The sequence below is a fragment of the Vulpes vulpes genome, chromosome 2 (assembly GCF_048418805.1).
Source record: "Vulpes vulpes isolate BD-2025 chromosome 2, VulVul3, whole genome shotgun sequence".
In the NCBI taxonomy this organism is placed as follows: Eukaryota; Metazoa; Chordata; class Mammalia; order Carnivora; family Canidae; genus Vulpes; species Vulpes vulpes.
In genome coordinates this window covers 36,022,268-36,047,200 of record NC_132781.1, presented here as the reverse complement: position 1 = coordinate 36,047,200, position 24,933 = coordinate 36,022,268, and the positions used below count along the sequence as shown (strand labels likewise).

General features: G+C 37.3%; 1 protein-coding gene across 1 annotated transcript in view; it reads right to left on the bottom strand.

The window, feature by feature from the left end:
• Window positions 1-24,933, bottom strand: part of USP32 (ubiquitin specific peptidase 32) — a 202,388-nt gene that overhangs the window by 95,722 nt on the left and 81,733 nt on the right. The window contains exons 3-4 of the mRNA XM_025996072.2: window positions 6,310-6,415; window positions 2,613-2,731 (exon numbers count right to left, since the gene is read on the bottom strand). Of these exons, the coding sequence (XP_025851857.1) occupies window positions 2,613-2,731; window positions 6,310-6,415 (225 nt within the window). The remainder of the gene's footprint in view (window positions 1-2,612; window positions 2,732-6,309; window positions 6,416-24,933) is intronic.

Sequence of the window (24,933 nt, the reverse complement as noted above, 5' to 3'; positions counted from 1 at the left end):
ACCTCATCCTCAACTGTAAGTCAACAAATTCTATCCCATGAACTTTAAGTTATATATCAAAAAGCATAGTTGACAATTCCACATTAACGTCTAAAGTGATTCTCAAATTTATGTCCTAAATCTCCCTTGAGGGATCCCTGGGTGGCGCAGCGGTTTGGCGCCTGCCTTTGGCCCGGGGCGCGATCCTGGAGACCCGGGATCGAATCCCACGTCGGGCTCCCGGTGCATGGAGCCTGCTTCTCCCTCTGCCTATGTCTCTGCTTCTCTCTCTCTCACTGTGTGCCTATCATAAATAAATAAAATTAAAAAAAAAAAATCTCCCTTGATATCAAACCCCAAACTTTTGCCTCCAGTAGTTCTAGCCATCATAATTAATGGATACTCCATTCACTTACTAAATTAAGCCAAACACTTTAGTCATCCTCTTCTCTCTCTGCCACAGCCCATAATCAATACAAGAAAAATTCCTGTCAATTCTCTCTTCAAAATAAATGCAGAATCTGAAAACTTCTCATCACCTCTATATCATGATCTACCTGCTATATGATCTACATGATTATCACCTCTCACCTGGATTATTCACAGACATCTCAGTTGGACTCTGTTTAACCTACCCTCTACATGAGCCAAATTGATCACATTAAAAAAAAAAAAAAACACACCTCACGTTTGGGTGCCTGGGTGGCTCAGTTGGTTACCTGTCTGACTCTTGGTTTCAGCTCAGATCATGAGGTCTGAGACTGCAGTCAGAGATTGAGCCCAACGGGCTCCATACTCCGAAGTCTGCTTGAGATTTTCTTTTTTTTTTTTTTTGCTTGAGATTTTCTCCCTCTCCCACTGTCCTTCCACTTTGCACTCTCTCTCAAATCAATCTTAAAAACAAAACAAAACACAACACAACAAAACAAAAAACTCCACATGTATTCATTCCTCTGCCCAACACCCTCCAATGGGTTCTACCTTACTCAGGGTAAGAGTCAAAGAACTCACACTGTCCTACAGAGCCATATATAATGTCCCCACTTCATCCCACCCTCTTCCCCAACCTCTGTAACTTCATTTCCTACTATTCTCTTATTCCATCTATTCCAGCTTACTTGGTCCTTGGATATGTCAAGCACATTCCCAACTCAGGGACTCTGCTGTATTCTCTTCCCCCAGATATCTGCAAGGCTAGATTTCTCATCCTTTAAATTCTTGGTTCAAATGTCCACTTTATCTGACAAGCCTTTCTCAACCATCCTATACAAAATATCTACAATCGGTCACCTCCTCCCTATCTCCACCTACCCCCTTATTTTACTTAATTTTTCCCTATAGCATTTATTATCATCTAATACATGTACTGGCTATTGTGCATGAATTATAGAGAACTGGGTGGCTAATCACATTTAACTCCCATCTATAAAATGGGAACATGTCCACAAAACTTATTAAAATAAAAAAATTATACATTCTCCCCAATAATGTACAGAGCATTAATGCATTTGATATCTCTATGAAAAATCCAGTTAATCAGGCCTGCAAAGATTAGACAACTTTTTTTGACCAGAAAATATTTGTTATTGGAGGAACATAGCTTAGTTTGTCCTGACGTATTAAAATACTATCGTAGCAACTTCCAGCCAATGTGTCAGAACCAAAAATGCAGGAAGCCAGTCCTTTTGCACCAAACACACGGGAATGCTGAGCAAAATGTAACATCATAAGCACTATCATAAACTGTACAGGGAAGCTCAAAGCAAGAAAGGAAACTCTCCAGGTGCTATCAACACCAAAGAAACTCAAAGACAGAATAGTGAAAAACTAAAGCTAGATGGTCTAAAGAGACATTAGAACCAGATGCATATGGCTGGAGTATTAACAATCAATGCCTATACAGTTAGGAAGGTGACTAAACTAAACTGAATAAAACTAACAGCAGTGAGGGGCTGTCACATCTGTGAAATTCGAGTGGGTCAAACAGCCATCCATAAGAAATCATGCAGCATTAAGTGTGCTGCAGGAAGGGATCAGAAAATTCTAAAAGGGGCTACCATCCCTAGGGACTTTTCCCATATTAGCAGACCTCTGAAAAAGGCAAAAAAAATTTTTTTTGTAAAGATATGCATTTTTTATTAAGTTTTCTACAAAGAAAATATATTATTTATGGAAACAAAAAAAATGATAGGTTTTTCAGACCCAAATATTTCACTATGCAAATCAGCTCAAATAAATGATAAAATAGGCCTTGACGGGGCCAAAGTCACAGAATGGCTTGAGGCCAATGAGTGATACACCTATATACAATGAAAAGCAATGACACTACAATGTGAACAATCCTCAGGTTTTTGCAGGATCACCAGTGTGTGTTGGTTTAACAACATGAGAGAGTGTGTTTCATTATATCCTAAGTATAATGATATATCTTAAGTATAGACAGCTGCCTTTAAAGTAGAATTGGGAATTTTCAAATTCACAAATATAGCAGTAATAAGTGTCATGGACCTTTGAGCACAGCACATAAATAGTTGAAACATCAACCATTAAAACCAAAGACGTCAAAAATATGCTTCATATAAACATCTAAGAGTTAATACTTTCTAACAGGTAGGGGTGAAATGTAAATATACCTCTGAGAAACACTTCCTGAGTGTATCTGGGACTTTACCATCCACCACATGGAGCATTCTTTCCATTTCTTCCCGTACAACATAGTTCCCAGATTCACTTGCAAAAAGACTAAAAATGTCTAGGAGAAAGAAAGAATAAATTAAACTTACCACAAGATTAAATATACCTTGGTAGAAGTAGGGAGGGAAGAGAGAGGGAAATATTACTTAGTGATTACTAGTGCCAGGCACTTTATAAGTATGTAATTTTATTCCTAAAAAAAAAAAAAAGAAAATTAAAACTAGCAATACAAATTAAAACAGCAATATGATTATCTTTTCAACACACCAAATTTGCAAAAATGTTTAGGTGTGACAATACAAAGTGTTAGCAAGAAACTGGGAGAAACAGGAACTATTATACACTGTTAGTAAGAGTATGAATTAATGCAACTATTTTGGAGAGTAACTTGCCCAAATCTAGCAAAGGTGATGCATGCTAGAAATTCAGCTTCTAAAGCAATTCAACTTCCCCTCATGGGAAACTTTCATACATGTGCATGAGATACAACAATGTTCACTGGAGTATTTTCAGTAATTGCAAAACTTAGGGAAAAAAGATAAATGTCTACCAATAAGAAAATAGGTATAAATTGAGATATACACACACAATGAAATACTATATAGCAGTTAGAATAAAGGAACTAAGTGTTTCAAAATGAGTAAGTATCAAAAATATTCAGAGAAAAAGCAAATTACAAAATAATCTATCATATACTATTTATTTAAAAAGTTTAAAATCTGCAAAACAGGTGAAGATATGTTTAAGGGTATATAAAATGTCATAAATGTATAAAGACCTGCATGAGGAACAAAAGATCACTGTATTCATGAGAGTGGTTACCTCTGTGAAAGGAAAAATGAAGATAGGAACATGGAGAGATACAAAGAGAGAGCCATACCTTGCCTGTAATATTTTATTCCCTAAAAATAAGGTCTGGGACAAATAAGACACAATATTAAGAAATAATAAAGCTGGGTGGATGTACATATTATATGCACATTTGAAATACTGCTGTTATGGACTGAACTGTATCTCCCAAAAAGATATGTTGAAACCCAAACTCCAGGTACCTGTAATGGAACCTTATTTGGAAAGACAGAAGATAGAAGAAGAGACATTCCATCCTTCTGAAGGCCCAGCAGGTTTCACTGCCTGCTTTCCTGCATCCCATAGTGGATTTCCTTAGAGCCAGTACTTGCTGGTATGCTTTGACCACCTCTTATGGGTTGAACTGTCTATCCACCAGAGATAGTAGTCCAGAAGATAGAAGAAGAGACATTCCATCCTTCTGAAGGCCCAGCAGGTTTCACTGCCTGCTTTCCTGCATCCCATAGTGGATTTCCTTAGAGCCAGTACTTGCTGGTATGCTTTGACCACCTCTTATGGGTTGAACTGTCTATCCACCAGAGATAGATAGTCCTAGCCCCAGTACCCACAAATATGACCTTCATTTAGAACAGTCTTTGCAGATGTAATCAAGTTAAGGTGAGGTAATTAGGGTGAACTCTAATCCAGTATGACTGATTCTAAGAAGAGAAGACAAGAGAGTCAGAAGCAAGCCATGTGAAGAGACAGGCAGAAATTGGAATAATGCAGCTACAAGCCAAGGAACACCAATCATGACAGCACCAGAAGTTAGAAAGGAGGCATTCTTCCCTATAGGTTTCAAAGGGATCAGGGCCCTGCCAACATCTTCAATTTGGACTTCTAGCTTCCAGAACCGTGAAACAGGAAGTTTTGTTGTTTTAAGCCACTTCTGAGTCTTTGTTAGGGCAGCCCTAGAAAACTAATACAACAGTATAATAAAAATATGGGCAGCCAGGGGAGCTCAATGGTTTAGTGCCTGCCTTCGGCCCAGGGTGTGATTCTGGAGACCCGGGACTGAGTCCCACATCGGGCTCCCTGCATGGAGCCTGCTTCTCCCTCTGCCTGTGTTTCTGCCTCTCTCCCTCTCTCTGTGAAAGAAAAGAAAAAAGAAAAAAGAAAAGAAAAGAGAAAAAGAAAAAGAAAAGGGGCACCTGGGTGGCTCAGTTGGTTAAGCATCTGCCTTCGGCTCAGGTCATGATCTCAAGGTCCTGAGATGGAGCTCTGCATCAGGCTCCCTGCTCTGCAGGGAGTCTGCTTCTCCCTCTCCCTCCACTCCTTCCCTCTGTTCATGCATACTCCTGCTCTCCCTCTCTCAAATAAATAAAACCTTTAAAAAAAATAAAGAAAAGATTTAAATATGTGTTTATGACCCCCCATATTGTTATTTTTGATTACTGGTTGCCTGGAGTCACAGTATTTATTTGTTGGTAGAGGGATGCTAATTTGAAAAACCAGGATCACAGTTAAATTCCAGTTGGGTTTATGGATATGTTCACTATCTTAACTGTAATATGTGGGTACACATATGTCTTAAAACATATCAAAATCTACACTTTACATATGTTCATTTTAAGTCAATTACACCTCAACAAAACTATAAAAAAGGGAAAAGATTAAAAAGAATAGTCTAGGGCAGCCCAGGTGGCTCAGCGGTTTAGCGCTGCCTTCAGCCCAGGGGATGATCCTGGAGACCCAGGATCGAGTCCCAGGTCGGGCTCCCTGCATGGAGCCTCGTTCTCCCTCTGCCTGTGTCTCTGCCTCTCTCTCTCTGTGTCTCTCATGAATGAATAAATAAAATCTTTAAAAAAAAAAAAAAAAGAATAGTCTAAATTCAGGGATAAGAAAGATTCTGAGAGATTTAGGGGAAGCAGTCAGAAGGCAGGTTAGAAAAGGAAGATGGAAGAGAGAAAGACTCAACATCCAGTGGCCAAGGGTAAAAACCTAAGAATTTCTGGAGCAAAATATTATATCCTATGTAATAGAAATACTCGCCTTTACTTACCCTGGGAAATTTTCAATAAAACTTTCCTCCCAAAAAGAAACCCACCTTCATTAGCAATTGCTCTCCACTTTCCTCTCCCCCAACAACCTCTGGCAATCACTAATTACTGGATTTGCCTAATCCAAACATTTCATATAAATGGAATTACATACATACTATGGGACTACTTTGACTGGCATTTATCACTTTAACATATTTTCATCCATGTTGCAGCATTTATTTGTACTTTAATTCCTTTCTACTGTCATGTAGTATTTTATTGCATGGACATATATTTTGTTTATGTTGAATGCATGAGCTGATGGACACTAGGGTTGTTTCCATCTTGTGACTATTATGCACAGTGCTTCTAAGAATACTCATGTATATACTTTTTAATGAATACATGTTTCCAATTTTCTTGGGTATACACATAAGAGTGGAATTGCCGGGTCATAAGATAACTCAATGTTTAACAGTTTGAAGAACTAACTACCCAACAGTTTTCCAAAGTAGTGGTACAATCCCAGCAGCAATGTTGCAACTTTTCCATCCTCACCAACACTAATTATTATGTCTTTTATTTTAGCCATCCTGGTAGATATGTAGTGGTATCTCACTGTAATTTTAATATATATTTCCCTAATACCTGATTATGTTTGAGCTTCAAGTGATTATTGGCCACTTGTATATCTTCTTTGGAGAAATATCAACTCAAATGTTTTGACTATCATCAGAATTTTCAGGTAAATTATTCTGCACACAAATGTACTATTATCATTTTGAGATAATAAAAAGATACTTACATTTTGCTTTCTCTTCATCTCTACCTCTTGTAAGAAGGACAAGTCCAACTATTAAGTTATTGAAGTGCAGTCCTTTGGATGTTCCACCAAAAGAACAGTAAATCACCTAAGAGAAAACAATAAAGCCAACATTATATGTTTCAGTTATTGAGGAATTTGAGGCTGATACCACTTTAACAAATCTTGTCTCCATCTCCAAACAAGGCTCTGGTAAACTTTTGTGAAATGATGTTAAGTGTCTCCCTTTTCTTCCTCTCATACATCTTGTTATTGTACTCAGCCAAAAATACACTGTATCTATTCTAAGGTACATATATCACTGGCTTACACACTGAGTATTCTTCTTCTTGGAGTCTTTATCAAGGCCAAGGTCCTCCCCTTTAAAAGCCCCAGTGTCTTAAGAATGTTGTGTAATTTCAGAATTCCCTTCAACATCTGTAAAACTTACATACATTTTGATTTCAAAAATTGACATTCTCTAAGTGGAATGTTCAGAAATGGAATGGCAATCATATTACAATATATAAATGTATCAAATTAACATGTTGTATACCTTAAATTTACAATGTTATATCAAATATATTCAATTTTTAAAGTAAAATAGAGACCCCAAAAGACATTTTTTTACACTCTTAGAAATGAGTATTATAGTAATCAAAAATTAAGAAAAAAAAAACTATGCATAAGAAAGGGACAGCAACAACTATCACATAAATTCATTCATTTGACAATTCTTTAGAGTGCCTGGGGTGATACTGTGATATAATAAGAAATACATATTTGGTCTTCTTCCAGGTTCCTGATGCAAGAGCTTCTAAAAATCCTTCCTGAGTGATGTAGGTGAAAGGAGCATCTTTTGTTATGCATCCAATAAACGCCTTTCATTCACTTCCGAGTTTATGCTAATGAGGTGACTCCTGGTGGGCCTTTACAAAGTTTCAGAATGTAAACTGGTAGTCAGGGGAAAAGATATGATTAGAGGATTGAAATATTCAGCATCACTCTCCAATTTCCAGGAAAGGGAGAGGAGCTGGAAACTGAACTAATCGCTAATAGCAAATCAATGGCCAGTTATTTAATCAATCATGCCTACGTAATGGAACTTACGGTGTTTGGAGAGCTTCAAGGTTGGTGAACACATCAAGGTACTAGAGGGGTGGAGCACCCAGAGATAGCATGGAAGTTCCCCTCCCTGCCCACCCACATCCTTCACCCTTCCATCTCTTTCCCTTTAGCTGTTACTAAGTTGTAGTCTTTAAAATAAACTAATAGTAATTAAAGTGTTTTCCTGAGTTCTGTAAGCCACTCTAAACAAATTATCGAACCTCAAGAGGGAGACATAGGGTTAGGGTTAGGGTTAGGGATCCTAGATTTACAGCCAATTGGTCAGAAGTACCAGAGGTCCAGGATCTGTGAATGGCATCTGAAGTCGGGGGCAGATCAGACCTGTGAAGTCTGCATTAATTCCAGATACTCAGTATCAGAATTGAATTGAATTGTAGGACACCCAACTAGTGTAAAGACAGTTGAAATACTGATTTTATATAAGGGAAAACACCCACACTTTGGTGTCAGAAATGCCATGTTGTTTAAAACAAAAAAAAACAAAGTAACCTAGTATTTGCCACGCAGGATTTTTATTTATTTATTTATTCATGAGAGAGAGAGAGAAGGGCAGAGACACAGGCAGAGGGAAAAGTACACTCCCTGCAAGGAGCCCGATGTGGGACTCAATCCGGGACCCCAGCATCACGCCCTGAACTGAAAGCAGACTCTAAACTGCTGAGCCACCCAGGTGTCCCAATAAAATGCGTGATTAAAGAACAACAAAGATTCCAGAGGAATCTACAGAATCAATGCAATCCCTATTAAAAATACCAATATCATTTTTCACAGAATTATAATAAACAATATTAAAATTTTCACGGAACCACAAAAGACCCCCCAAAAGCCAAAGTAATCTTGAGAAAGAAGAACAAAACCAGAAGTCCCAGATTTCAAGATATACTACAAAGCTATAGTAATCAAAACAGTATAGCACGGGCATAAAAACAGAAATATAGATCAATGGAACAGAATAAACAGCCCAGAAAAAAACACATAGTTAAATGGTCAATTAATCTATGACAAGAGAGTCAAGAATATACAATGAGAAAATGAGACTCTCTTCAATAGATGGTGCTGAGGAAACTGGACAGGTGCTGGGGAAATTAGACCACCCTCTTACACAATACACAAAAATAAAATCAAAATGGATTAAAGATTTATATGTGAGACATAAAACCATAAAATTCCTAGAAGAAAACATAGGCAATAATTTCTTTGACATTAGCTGTTGCAACATTTTTCTAGATGTTTCCTTAGGCAAGGGAAACAAAAGCAAAAATAAACTATTAAAACTACACTGAAATAAAAAATCTTTTGCATAGTGACAGAAACTATCAATAAAAGAAAAGGCAATCTACCAAATGTGAAAAGATATTTGAAAATAATATATCTGATAAGGCATTAATATCCAAATGTATCAAGAACTTATACAAATTGACACCAAAAAATCAAATAACCTGATTAACAAATGGGCATGGGGCACCTGGGTGACTCAGTCAGTTAAGCACCCAACTCTTGATCTCAGCTCAGGTCTTGATATTAGGGTCACTGAGTTCGAGTTCTACGTTGGGCTCCACTAGGCACAGATCTACTTAAAAAAAAAAAGGCAGACGATCTGAAAAGGCATTTTTCTAGAGTAGACATACAGATGGCCAATAAATACATGAAAATATGTCCAGCATCACTAATCATCAGAGAAGTGCAAATCAAAGCCACAATGAGGTATATATCACCTTACACCTGCCAGAATGGCTAAAATTGAAAACATAAGAAATAACAAGTATTGGCAAGGATGTGGAGAAAAAGGGAGCTCTTGTACACTGTTGGTGGGATTATAAATTGTGTAGCCCCTGTAGAAAAGAGTATGAAGGTTCCTCAAAACATTAAAAATATAAATACCATTATGATTCAGTAATTCCACTACTGGCTACTTACCCAAAGAAAATGAAAACACTAATTTGTAGAGATATATGCACTCCTATGCTTACTGCAGCCTTATTTATAATGGCCAAGTAACCCAAGTGTCCAATGATAGATGAATGGATAAAGATGTAGTGTACACACACACACACACACACACTCTCACACACACACACACACACACACAGAATATTACTTAGCCATAAAAAAGGGATGAGAGGGATCCCTGGGTGGCGCAGCGGTTTGGCGCCTGCCTTTGGCCCAGGGCGCGATCCTGGAGACCCGGGATCGAATCCCACGTCAGGCTCCCGGTGCATGGAGCCTGCTTCTCCCTCTGCCTGTGTCTCTGCCTCTCTCTCTCTCTCTGTGACTATCATAAATAAATAAAAATTAAAAAAAAAAAAAGGGATGAGATTTTGCCGTTTGCAACAATATGGATGGACCTAGAAGGTACTATGCTAATGGAAATAAGTCAGACAGAGAAAGACAATGATTTTACTTATATGTGGAATCTAAAAAAAACAAATGAATAAACAAACAAAAAGCAGAAACAGATCCAGAGATACAGAAAACTGATGGCTGCCAGAGGGGCAGGAGAAGGAGGATGGGCAAAATGGGTGAAGGAAGGGGAGTAGGAGGTACAAGCTTTCAGTTATAGAATGAATAAGTTACAGGGATAAAAGGTGCAGCACAGGCAATGCAGTCAATGGTACTGTAGTAACAGTACTGTATGGTGACTGATGGTAGCTGCATCTGTAATGAGCAGAGCATGATATATAGAGAAGTTGAATCACTATGTTGTACACCTGAAACTAATGTAACATTGTATATCAACTATACTTCAATAAAAAATAATTCAAGAAATAAAACTTAACTTACATAGTCAATATGATAAATGAAAATATATTCTGTATTAAGTGACATTTACAAATATATTTAATAGCACTCTTGAAGCCAAAAACTGTGTATCTCTGACGCCACTGATAGAAAAGTCTAGCAAAAACTAGCCTAGGGAGATGGCTTCAGATCAGAACATAAAAAAAAAATTAATAAAATCTTAACAAAAATACTTTATGGAATAACTCTTTTAGTTGAACCCTGCATAAACTGAAGGAAGGTAACAGCAAAAACCCTCTATCCCTGAGGCAGGGGTAAAAAAAAAACATCATAGCCCTAGACCTTTAGAGATCCCCTACCCCTGGGGGATAGATGGAATCATTGAGAAACTCTCTGGGGATACACTGTCTGCCTATAACTGAAACAGAAAAACAGAAAACAGATTGTCTCTCACCCTAGCACTCTCATCTACTTCCACCATTGTGTTAGCAAACACTGAGGAATAAATAATGTCTATTGCTGGGTAACAACTAAGAAAAGAAGATTCAAAGCTGAAAGGAGAGCAGACATTAGAAAAATCCTCTGGTAGGGTGCCTGGGGGGCTCAGTTAAGTGTCCAACTTTTGATTTAGGCCTAGGTCATGATCTCAGGGTCCTGGGATTGAGCCCTGGGCCAGGCTCAGCAGCTCTCAGCAGGGAGTCAGCTTGAGATTCTTTATCTCCCTCTGCCCCTCCCTCTACTCTCACTCAGAGGCTCTCTCTCAAATAAATAAATAAATCCTTAAAAGAAAAGAAAAATCCTCTGGCAAATGAGACTCTACCCTAGAAAAGGTAAGCCTCGCCTGGAATAGCATACGACACAATAGCATAGCAATACAAGATCAGATTCAACTACAGAGGAAAGTGACTCAATTACTCATGCTAAAAACCTAGCCAAGCATAAATACTATTTCTCTCAGTCTCTACCATCCAGTATAAAACATCCATCTTTCAACCACAAAATGTTGTTACAGGAAGCAAAGAAAAAAAAAAAAAACACCCTGACAAAGGAAAAACAGGGGAACAGAGTTCAATAAAGCTTTGGAATGGCTCAACAGTATGTTCAAGAGAGTCAAGTAAGAGAGTCCACAATGAAACAGAGGGGAAAATATGTGCAGATAGGAGGAAACAATATAGAAAATCCAAGAGCAGTGAGACAAATGATTTAACACACGTGCAGCTGAAAATCCTAGAAGTAGAATGCAGAAGAAATATTTGATGAGATAAATGCAGAAAATTTTCCAAAATAGACACAAAACCACAGAAATAAGCTGTTCAGAGAACAAGGAGGATAAATTATACCTCTAAACCCCCAAAACCAACTAGAGAAACCATACTCAAACTACTCAAAACCAAAGATAAAATCTTTAAGGTACCCTGAGGAAAAAAGACATACTACATCATTGAGAGAAACATTTCTCATTGAAAACTACATAAGCCAGAAGACAGGGAAGTGGTATGTTTACAACACTAAGAAGGAACAACTGAGAATCCTATCCTCAGAGAAAGTATCTTTCAAAAAGAAAGGTTAAACTGACTTTTTCAGGAAAATGAAAACAAGTCATTACCAGCAAAACTGCACCACATAAAAAGGGGAAAAAATACTTTAGGCTGAAGGAAATATAAATACCAAACCAGATACATGTACCTATAAAAGACAAAAGAATAGGAAATGGCATCAATGAAGGTACATATAAAATGTAGTTGTCTTATTTTTAATTGCTGTAAAAGATAATTGGAATAAAGGAATAAGAATAAAAATGTAATGTGTTTATAGCATGCTTAAAATTAAAACATGACAGTAGTAGAGAAGAGGAGAAAAAGGAACTGGACACATACTGTTGCATACTATACATAAAATGCTACATATTATATATCTCGATCTTTATACTGTCAGTCAACAAGAAACTACTTAATCACAGCACTATAGTGTTTAACCTAACGTAAACTCCATTAATAAATGATTATTTTCATAATTATAAAAACAATAGACAACATCTAAGGACTTATTATGTGCCATATAACTGTTGTGATGCTTTAACAGTATTAAGCCTCAAAATGATTCCATGAGGAAGGCATTACTGCTGTCCCCATTTGTGGTTGAGAAAAACTAGAGACCAAGGAGATAAAGGAACTTGTCTGAAGTCATACATTAATGAATTGGCAGAGTCAATATTCATACTCTAGGCAAGACAGTTTCATGAAACTGGACTCTTAACCACTACACAGTTCTATAATGCAGTTATATACATTCTTTAGTATTACATGAAATGAAAACCATCATCAGCAAGATGACATCATTTTGGTGAAATCTACTGAAAATTAAACTACAAAATTCCAAATGATCACAAACTCACTATATAAGCACTATGTCTTTGGCATGCCCTTTCCCCCTGCTTTAACTTAATGATGGAAGCTCTTCATTTCTGACCACTTACCTGACTTTATTTTATTTTTTTTAATTTTTATTTATTTATGATAGTCACAGAGAGAGAGAGAGGGGGGCAGAGACACAGGCAGAGGGAGAAGCAGGCTCCATGCACCGGGAGCCTGATGTGGGATTCGATCCCGGGTCTCCAGGATCGCGCCCTGGGCCAAAGGCAGGCGCCAAACCGCTGCGCCACCCAGGGATCCCTTACCTGACTTTAATACAAAGAGAGGAAAGTAGTGAGGGTAAAGTTAATCAAGGAATTTTGAGTAAGATATGATTTTCAGTTTTGCAAATATTTCTAAAATGTAGAAGATTTGGTTTTGAATAGATTTGGTTGGAATGCTGGAACTTACTGGTATCTCACTTCCAAAATATAAGAACCTTCCAAAACTACCAAGTTCGAAAGTTTATCTGACCGATGAAGTAAAGAGCCCAGGAAAATCACCATATTTCCTGAATTCTAAGGCATATGTATTTTCCACCATTTACATGTTCCAGAAATCATCATGCATCTAACACATCTAATGAGTAATATCTTTTTTATCCTCAAAAAGTTATTTTTAAAGCAATGGTTATGTTAAACTGACAATGCTTTAATATTTATGAAATACTAAGTGCCATGCTCATTACCACTCAGATTTGTTTTTAGGATTTGGGGATAGTGAGGGTGCACAGGACAGAAAGGGTATTTTGATGCTACTATTAAAAAGCACTAAGCATTTATTGTTATTGTAACTCATTATAAGGTCTTTATTTAAAAATCTCTTGGGGGATGCCTGGGTGGCTCAGCAGTTGAACATCTGCCTTTGGCTCAGGGCGTGATCTTGGAATCCCGGGATGGAGTCCCACATCAGGCTTCCTGCATGGAGCTTGCCTCCCCCTCTGCCTATGTCTCTGCCTCTGTGTGTGTGTGTGTCTCTCATGAATAAATAAATAAATAATATCTTTAAAATAAATAAAAATTTAAAAATAAAATAAAAATAAAAATAAAAATAAAAATAAAAATAAAAATAAAATAAAATAAAATAAAATAAAAAATAAAAATCTCTGGGATGGGGTGCCTAGGTGGCTCAAGGGAGAGTCAAGCATCTCCCTTTGGCTTGGTTGTGATCCTGCAGTCCTGGGATCAAGCCTCACATTGGGGACCGACCCTATTTCTCCCTCTCCTTGCTTGTGTTTCTCTCTCTGTCAAATAAATAAATAAAACTTTAAAAAAAAAATCTCTTGGGAGTATCTGGGTGGCTTAGTTCAGGGTCTGACTCTTGATTTCAGCTCAAGTCTTTTTTTTTTTTTTTAACATTTTATTTATTTATTCATGAGAGACACACACACACAGAGAGAGAGGCAGAGACACAGGCAGAAGGAGAAGCAAGCAGGCTCCATGCAGAGAGCCCAACCCGGGACTTGATCCCAGGTCTCCAGGATCACACCCTGGGCTGAAGGCGGCGCTAAATCGCTGAGCCACCGGGACTGCCCAATTTCAGCTCAAGCCTTGATCTCAAAGTTGTGAGTTTGAGCCCTGCCCTGGGCTTCACACTGGGCTTGGAGCCTACTTAAAAAAAACCTCTTGGGGCACTTGGGTGGGTCAGTGGTTGAGTGTCTGTCTTCAGTTCAGGTTCTGATCCCAGGGTCTTGGGATTGAGTTCTGCATCAGGCTGCCCACAGGAAGACTGCTTTTCCCTCTCTACCTATGTCTATGTCTGTCTCTCATGAATAAATAAATAAAATCTCAAAAAAAAATCTCTTTAGTAACTTTCTGTAGCTATTAAAAAATAAAGAATAAGAAACATATTTTCTTAAATATTTGGTAGGCATGAATATTCCGCCTGAGACCTGGCATACTGTTATACTAATGTAGTATAAAATTGATGCTTGTGATACTGATCTCACTAGCCTTCTCTCAGGCAATGATATCATCCCAGTAAATAATACGATTAATTCAGAAGAGAGAGAAATAAATATGCATTTTAAGAGAAAGACTTATTCTATATTCTATAACATACCCAGAACTCTTGGCATATAGTTAAAAGGTTAAAAACAGGCAGATGTACCCAGGGCTCCAGACTGAAGGAAAAGTTGCACCATGTTTCAACTGCTGCTCTATGCCCTGGTCCTTCTCCCTCCACTGTCTTCTTTTTTTTTTTTAAGATATTATTTATTTATTCATGAGAGACACGCAGAGAGAGGCAGAGACATAGGAATAGGAAGAAGCAGGCTCCATGCAGGGAGCCCGATGTGGGACTTGATCCCAGGAGTCCGGAATCACACCCTGAGCTGAAGGTAGACGCTCAACCGCTGAGCTACCCAAGTGTCCCTGTCTTTTGGATATAAGGTAAGGGTGTCCCACGACTCTGTGGGGAAAGTAGTTAAGTGATGCATACTATTTCATATCATGGCATTTGAAGTGAGAGAGACCTGAGTTTGAACCCAGGCTTTATTAATTTATTAGCTATATGGTCTTGGGCAAGTCACTTAACTTCCTAGGCCTTAGTTCCACTCCATTCCATGAAGATGGGAAGCAATGTATCACGTCTTCTCATTCCAGACCAAGGCTGAAGAGCAGCTTCTCTGTGGGAAGTATTATTCTCAGGGCAGAAGATAGAAATCAGACTCCACTCTGTTATAATTAGTAAGAATTAATTTAGCATCAATGAGCTCATGGCTTTTGCCTTGGAAAGTTTCCGGAGTAAACTCTACTATACTTTTTAAACTAATTGATTAATACTCAATAGAACCAAATTTATGGTTTGTTCTTTTTTTAAGATTTTTATTTATTTATTCATGAGAGACACAGAGAGAGAGAGACAGAGACATAGGCAGAGAGAAAGGCAGGCTCCATGCAGGGAACCTGATGTGGGACTCAATCCCTGGACTCCAGGATCACGCCCTGGGCCGAAGACAGGCGCTTAACCGCTGAGCCACCAAAGCATCCCCAAATGTATGTTTTCAATTTTCATTTCATTTTACATAATTTTCATAACGATAAATACTTTTCCATTTAAACTTTTAATGAACATTTCATTCATCAATTAGTTTTACTCCATATTAAAATTGTTCTATGCTATCTTTTAAAGATGTTATTTCTTTCAAAATGAATTTTCTCACATCAAATTTAGCTGCTCTAAATTTGTTAATGAAAAACTGATTTTTCTGGAAATGCCTAGACAACAACAAACTTGCTCTGTGCTCTAAAAAAAAAAAAGCTCCTATAGTTTATTCTTAATTTGATATATAAATATTTTATTATATATCTCTAACAAGATACTTTATTTTTATTTATTTATTTATTTATTTAATTTATGATACAAGATACTTTATTTTTATTTATTTATTTTTTTAAATTTATGATAGTCACACACAGAGAGAGAGAGAGAGGCAGAGACACAGGGAGTGGGAGAAGCAGGCTCCATGCACCAGGAGCCTGACGTGGGACTCAATCCCGGGTCTCCAGGATTGCGCCCTGGGCCAAAGGCAGGTGCTAAACCGCTGCGCCACGCCACCCAGGGATCCCTAACAAGATACTTTAAAAACATAACCATACTAGCATTACCACTGTCTTCCTCAAATTCTTATGTTGAAACCCAATGTGAGGTGGGACACTTTGGAAGATGATTAGGTCGTGAGGATAGACCTCTCATCAATGAGATTAGTCACCCTTACAAAAGAGGCCTGAGAGAGTTTCCCTGCCCTTTCTACCATGTGAGGATACAAGGATAGAGTTATCTATGAAGCAGGAAGCAAGCCATAACCAGACAGTATCATGTGTAGGCATCTTAATCTTGGACTTCCCAGCTCCAGAACTGTGAGAAACAAATTTCTGTTGTTTATAAACACTCAGAATATGGTATTCTTAAACCAGCCCAAACAGACGGAGATGAAAACTAACAAAAATTCCTTAGTATCACCAAATATCTAGTCAGTATTTAAGTTTCCCCAATTGTCTCATAATCTTTTTTAACTTGTTTGTTCAAATCAGAATCTAAAATATATTATAACTGATTGCTAGACTCTTAAGTCTCTTAATATGTATATTTTCTTTCTCTCTCCTTCCAATCCTCTTTTTCCTCACAATTTACTTGCTGAAGAAACCAAGATGTTGGTCTTGAGTAGTTTCCCAAAGTTTCCATTTTCATAATTATATATTCCATCCTCTGTATTTACTGTGCAATGGAAGTCAGTTCCAGTGAACTGATCAAATTTAAATTATATTTTTTGGCAGAACCCATCTCCAAGCTGATGCTATTGTATCTCCATCAGGAGGCACATAATGATGGTTTATTTCTCTTTTTGTGAAATTAGCAGCCATTGCCCAGACTCACAAATTCATTAAAGGTTTATTTACTTCTGCCATCCTTTTAATTGGCTAGAATACATACTTCTATAGAGAGAAAATTCCCCTAATCAATTATTTGGCTATCCTGAGATTTATTTTGTATAGAAGACCCAATAGTTGATTATAGGTGCTAGGGGTGCTTACTGCTTGAGTATTAGTGATTGTTTCCCAGACTTTTCAGTGGACAGTACTAGAAAATACATCATGAATTTATATTCATACTCCCATTTACTCCCATTCCTTCTTACGTCAACTAAATTAATCACTATATTTTTATATGGATTAAATGTTTCAACATGAACAATGTTTCAATCTACCTCCTAATGGGCATTGATGAACTAAGGTAACAAGGAGACAGGATAGTAAGAAAAAGAAAGTAGGGGCACCTGGATGGCTCAGTTGTTGGGTATCTGCCTTTGGCTCAGGTCATGGTCTCAGGGTGCTGGGATCAAGCTCCACACTGGGCTTCCTGCTCATTGGGGAGTCTGCTTCTCCCTCTGTTCCTCCCCTCTGCTTGTACTCTCTCAAATAAATAAATAAAACCTTTTTTAAAAAGAACAAGAAAGTAATTCCAAAGATAACTTCAAAACAGAAATTGAGAGCATGAAGCAGGAAAATACTAGGCCTAAATATTTGTAGAAGAGACTTCTAATGCTCTCACAAATATAGTTCTCCTTTCTTTTGGGGCATAAGGCAAGGAGATATTTTCTCATGCTCCTTGAATTGATATGACTATTTGTGGCCAAAGGATTAAGGACAGAATGATATATGCCACTTCTGGGCTAAATACTTAATTGCAGGCAAGAGACCTCTCCCTGGCATGACCACCTCTACCTTGGTGATTTATAGAAGGTCTTTCTGATATGCAATAAAAATGCCGTAAGAAATGACACTGCCTGGAAAGTTATATCAACACACAAAGGAGTTGTCACAGAGAATCACTGAACTCCATCAACAGAATATTTATGAGTGAAAAATAACTTTGTGTTATCTCAGGCTACTATTTTGAGGGAAATATCTATTAAAAACTGTAACATCACTATATTGACTCACACAGTATTAAAAAAAAAAAGGAAAAAGCTAAAAATGAAAAACTTTCCCAAAGACCCTGATTCTACCAACCTATATCCCTAAAAATTATCTTTACATAATTAATGACAAATACATAACATGAATACACGAAATAAGTCACACTGTATATTGGTGACGTTGAAAGAATAATTCAAACACACAATAAGACCCACGGTACATAACCTTTGGAAACATTAAGTACTTACTTACATAAAACAATACTTGCAAAATTTCAAATATTGTTATTCAAATGCAAATTCTGGTTTTATATACATGTGTTGAAAATATTTCTCCTTTCATTTTTTTTTAAGATTTATTATTCATGACAGACACACACACAGAGAGAGAGAGAGAGAGAGAGAGGCAGAGACATAGGCAGAGGGAGAAGCAGGGAGTCTGCTTCTCCCTCCGCAACCCCCTCCATGCTCTCTCTAATAAATAAATAAAATCATTTTTTAAAAAATGAAGACAACAACATTCAAGTACTCAAGACAAAGTTTATAATATCCAGCAGAGTGGAGGCTGGGTGGCTTAGTCAGTTAAGCATTCAACTCATGGTTTCCACTTAGATTATGATCTCATGGATCAAGAGACTGAGCCCCCGTGTAGGCCTCTGCACTCAGCAGAGAATCTGGTTGAAGATTTCCTCTTCCCTCTGACCCTCCCCTCTTGCTCTCATGTGCTGTCTCCCTCTAAAATAAATAAATAAATCTTTAAAAAAATTAGGGGTACCTTGGTGGCACAGTCAGGTAAGCCTCTGATTCTTGGTTTTAGCTCAGGTTGTGATCTCAGGGTGGTGCAATCAAGCCCAGCCTCAGGCTCTGTGTTCAGCACAGAGTTGGCTTGGGTTTCTCTCTCCCTCTCCATGTCCCCAACCCTATGTGCAAGCTCATGCATTTTTTCTGTCTCTCTCAAATAATCTTTTTTCTTTCAAAGATTTTATTTATTTATTTATTCATGAGCGACAGAGAGACTGAGAGGCAGAGACACAGGCAGAGAGAAGGACAAGCAGACTCTATGCAGGGATCCTGATGTGGGACTCAATCCCGGGACCCCAGGATCATGCCCTGAGCCAAAGGCAGAAGCTCATACACTGAGCCACCCAGCCATCAAGCCCTGCAGATGGCTTCCTGCTCAGTGGGGAACCTGCTTTTTCCCTCCCTCTGCTTCTTCCCTCTGCTTGTGCTCTCTCTCAAATGAATAAATAAAATCTTTAAAGAAAAATGTATAATATCCAGCAGATACAAACAATACTAGATGTAAGAAGAAGGAAAATGTAATCAATCACCAGAAATAAAATCAGTGAAAAGGATGACAGAGATGAGAGGTGCCTGGGTGGCTCAGTTGGTTAAGTGTCTGCCTTCAACTCAGGTCATGATCTCAGGGTCTTGGGATGGAACCTCACTTTGGGCTCTCTTCTCAGCAGGGAATCTGCTTTTCCCTCTCACTCTCCTTCTGTTTTCTCTCTCTCAAATAAATAAATAAAATCGTTTTTTTTTAATCTTTTAATCATTAAATATATCAATTCTTACATTTTTCTACTACTTCGAAAAAGGGGCTCAAATTCAAACCATTATAAAAGTAAAGTTTTTAAAAATACACCTTTCTAAGAGATCGTGTAAGAAATAGACCAATTCCCTCATATGCCTAACCCAAAGTTAGCCTAGAAGTTATAAAAAAAATTAATTAGATTCCATGTTATGACACAGACCATGTTCCAGAATGGTTAAATAGTATAGTAATCAAATTAACCAATAAGAATTAAAGTTAATGGGGATCCCTGGGTGGCGCAGCGGTTTGGCGCCTGCCTTTGGCCCAGGGCACGATCCTGGAGACCCAGGATCGAATCCCACATCGGGCTCCCGGTGCATGGAGCCTGCTTCTCCCTCTGCCTGTGTCTCTGCCTCTCTCTCTCTCTCTCTCTGTGACTATCATTAAAAAAAAAAAAAAAAAAAAAAAGAATTAAAGTTAATGTATGCTTACTTTATTTAGACAAGTTTTTTTTTTTTTTAAGATTTTATTTATTTATAAATGAGAAACACAGAGAGAAGGCAGAGACATACGGGTAGAGGGAGAAGCAGACTCCATGCAGGGAGCCCAACATGGGACTCAATCCCAGGACTCCAGGATCACATCCCGGGCCAAAGGCAGGTGGCCCAACCACTGAGCCACCCAGATGTCCCTAAACAAGTATTCGACAAGATCTCACAATATTGTATTTTAGATATTATGATAAGCTGTAAACTTAATGATAGTTAGGGCCATGCAAATATGGCTGATTAATAATAAATACAAAAAATATTGATTAAAAATTCTGTATCTTCTTTGGAAAAAAAGACTAAAGAAGTTCTAACCGGACTTTATTTTTATAACTATTAAACATATTTTTATCAGTGATTTGTATTTGACATAGAAGGCATGTGTATTAATTATGTAAATAACAGAAGTGGGAGGAATGGCTAATAAAATAGGTGACAGAATATAGAATCAAATTCATTTTAGGCTAGGGCAACAAGATTAAACGTATTTAGAATTTCTTAGAAACTCAATATATTAAAGATAGAAAAACAAGATTAAGCTTGAAAATTTTAGCTAAGAAAGCTATGACCTTTTTGCTTAAGTTAATACAATTTTATGCTGCATGGTAGTGATTAAAGAACTAAATATTCTCCTACTGTTCACTAATCTAATTCCATCTAGAGAACAGCATGGGATTAACCAGTATGCGTATTAACTATGGTTAAGAAGCAGCAGGGGAAAAGGATTTATTCACATGCCTAGAAGGGAAGGTTCCAGTTTCCCAATTCAAACAGCTGAATTCCATCTTTTAAGAGGTAACACCAGCTCTACCACCATCTCTAATGCTAGAAAATGAGGCTGGGACTAGGTCAGGAGCATATATCAAACTATTTCAATGCCCCCAAATTTAAATGGGGTAGACCAGAAACAAAAATTTCATTGAGTTCAAGACATCCTACACCTTCAAGTTGATTTGTCACAGCAATTTAAAACATACAACTAGCAAAATAAAAATTTTAACAATGTAAAAATTTTAACAATGTAAGAGAAATGTTAAACAGAAGATGTTGTGAGTAAAAAACTTATCTCTTTAAAAAGTCATTAGTTACAATGGGATATTATTAAGCCATAAAAAGAAATGAAGTTCTAACACATGCTATGACAGAGATAGATTTTGAAAACATTATGTAAAGTGAAATGAGCCACACAAAAAGATAAATATTGTATGATTCCACTTATATGAAATATTAGAATAAGCAAATTCAGAGGCAGAAAGTGGAGTGTGGAGCAAGAAGTTGGCGGGGGGAGAGGACTTATTACTGCTTAAGAGGTACAGAGTTTCTCCTTAGGGTGATAAAAACATTTTAGACAAAAATAGTAGTGATGTGCCCATAACACTGTGAATTCAATTAATGCCACTGAAATGTACTTTAAAATGGTGAAAATAATAAATTTTATTCTATATATTTTGCCCCAGATGCTTCTCTACCATCTCTCAGCTCAGGAGGATCCAGCAAACAAAGTGACTTACTGGAGTCCTGACCTATCTCACTCATCCAGTCCAAGTCTTTAGTGTCATGGAATTACACTTAAAAATTTAAAGACTGACTAATAAAGTAAAATAAAGCCTAACCCAAAAGTAGCCCTTAAATAACTCTCAAGTAGTTCTAGTTATTAAGAAACAAGGAAATCATTCCCAACTCATAAACACACTATCCACCTACAGTTTGTGAAAATGACTATTTAGAATAGAATGCATTTTCCCTCATAATTAATGATCAGATTTCCCTAGCTAACTCCCAGAATTCTACCTAAATTATAATGTGGCTAAAATACTAAGTAATTAACAACAATAATTATAAGGAATTTAAAAGCATACTATCATGAATGTATGCATTTCTTCTGCATTATTATGAACTAAATAAGTTTGGGAGCTAGTATAGGAATGTAGTCGTTATTTACAAATATTATTTCCAGAGAGATATGCCTGTACCATGAGGTACAAAAGGTAATAAAAAGACAACATTAATATGCCTCTGCCCATCTCTCCTCCCTTTCTGGGTTCTTCCTAGTTTCCGCTGCTGAGATTATCAGGCAGACAAAAAACAAACTGAAAAAAAGAGTAGGAGTAGGGAGAAGGAGTAGGGAGAGGAGACATTATCAGGTCTCTATATCCCAGAAATGATACATCTAGCCAAAATCATATTCACAGAACCTGGACTAACCATTCCTCTAAGGATGAGATCAATCAAGCGAGGTAGTAACATGTTTGACTACCCTTTCTGCTCATTCTTTCCTCTCAATTACAGTAGTCCAGTTCCAGTCAAGAAGTAATGAGTCAACTGATCATAGAACACAACTTTTCTGCACTTTTCACATTGGCTACTGGCAATAATAAACCTGCTGGGAAGTCACCAGTGCTAGGGAATAGCTAGTGAGGTGCTGTCACATGCCACCGCTGCCCTGGGTCTTTAAAAAGATTGGGACTCTAACTGCTATTTTGAAGAATGCTGATAATAACTTTGTGCCAAGACAGTCTTCTCTTACTTTTTCCTTCAGTAACCAAAGATACCTATTTAATAAATAAATAACACTCTGGGATATCTTATCAACAAGAAAATTTGAGAAACACTCCACTAAACCAAACACATATTCATTCTAGGCTACAACAACAAAAATAAACAAGTGGGACTACATCAAACCAAAAAACTTCTACACAACAAAATAAATCAACAACAGAATGAAAAGGCAACCTATGGAATGGGAGAAAATATTTGCAAATCATATATACAATAACATATGTTGTATGCTATCATACAGTGCAATAGCACCAAAAAACCCTAATTCTTAAAATGGCAGAGGAATCAAATAGACATTTTTCCAAAGACATACAAATGACCACAGGTATATGAAAAGATGCTCAACATCACTAATCATCAGAAAAATGAAAATCAAAACCTCAATGAGATAATAAATTTAAAAAAGAGTAAATATTTCTTTTTTTTTATTTTTTATTTATTTATGAGAGAGAGAGAGAGAGAGAGAGAGGCAGACACAGGCAGAGGGAGAAGCAGGCTCCATGCACTGGGAGCCTAACGTGGGACTCGATCCCGGGTCTCCAGGATCATGCCCAGGGCCAAAGGCAGGCGCTAAACCGCTGCACCACCCAGGGATCCCCAAGAGTAAATATTTCAATTCATTTTTGTAAGATATATCTTAGTTCTGATAGAATACTTCAAAAAATGTTAAGATCATTTCTTCTAGGAAGGGAAACTAGGTGGCCAGGGAACTGGATGGAAAGGAGATTTTCACTGTCCTTTGTTCTTTTTAAAATTTTGAACCATGAGAATGTATCATCTGTTAAAAAATACAAACAAGAAAAAGGAAAAAAATAAGCATTTTCCAATTGCCCTCCCACATTATATCATACAGACAGAGACCAATTGTGGGTGAAAAATGAAGTCATAGTCACTAGACAAGATAGTTTTCTAAGTAAGACAATGTTATGCATTTTATAAAAAAGTAAAAGAGCCAACATGACAAATCAATGTATAAGCCTGAAATTTTCAGTGAAACATAGTACTCAAGAACTCTGCAACCAAAAAGACAAATCGGCCAAATCCTAGCTCTTCTACTCGGGGACTGTGCGTCCTTGGACAAATTATATAACCTCTGCTTGTTTGTCTAGAAACCAAGATTAATAATAATAGCACCTATACCTCACAGGGTGTGGTGAGATTTAAGTGAGATAATTTACATAACATGTTTAGCATAGTGTCAATTACATGGTAAATAAATCCACAAATGTTAGTTGGAAGGCAACGCAGAAGACTAGCTAACATGAATTTGGATATTTGGACTTGAATCTTGGATCCATGTATTAGTTTTAATAACTTAGGCAGGTAAATTAACCACCTTAAATCTCATATGTCTTGGTAAGGGCACCAAGGAAAAAAGGTTCACAGAGTTCCACACATAAAGAGCTTGAACTTATTTCAAACATAAAAAACTAACATTTTTCCAGTTCAAGAGAGTAAATACAAACTATTCACAGAGCCAAGTAAGTAATGAAAAATTATACCCTCCACCAAATATTCATTGTGCATCTTACACATCAGACATCAAACAGGGTATGGGAGACACAGTGGAAGAGAAATAACCAACTTAACTGGTCTTTCTTGGCACTAACATTTTGTATGATGTACATTGGAAACAGATGTATAAACTTTCCTCTACAGGTGCTTAATCTGCTTCCTTCCTCTACATCTTCATCTCATTAATAAGTGTCTGGTTTTGGAGTGTCTGGAAGACTTACTTTCTGAGATTTTTAGAAATCCTCTGAGAGGGCAGCCCGCGTGGCTCAGCGGTTTAGCACCTGCCTTCAGCCCAGGGCGTGATCCTGGAGACCTAGAATTGAGTCCCATGTCGGGCTCCCTGCATGGAGCCTGCTTCTCCCTCTGCCTGTGTCTCTGCCTCTCTCTGTGTCTCTAATGAATAAATAAATTAAATCTTAAAAAAAAAATACTCTGAGATGTATAATGATTTGATTTAGTAGTGTATCATCCCTATTCCTTAAGTATAAAAGTTGCAATAAGGTTCTTCTGAGAACTACCTTCATAGTTAAAAACTGTCTCACCAGAACAAAGAATGTGCAAACTAGAGTAGAATATAGTTAGTTACTTGATTAACCTGCCTTTCCAAACTAAGAGTGTATGCTCAGCACAAGCTCTTCCCAAACTCCTGCCAATTCATGCTCTTATCTATTCTCTTTGGTAGCTTATATTGACATAATCACTGTACCACTCAACCTTTACATAAATACTATATAACTATGAGAAATGGGAAAAACAAAACCTAAGTCGATAATT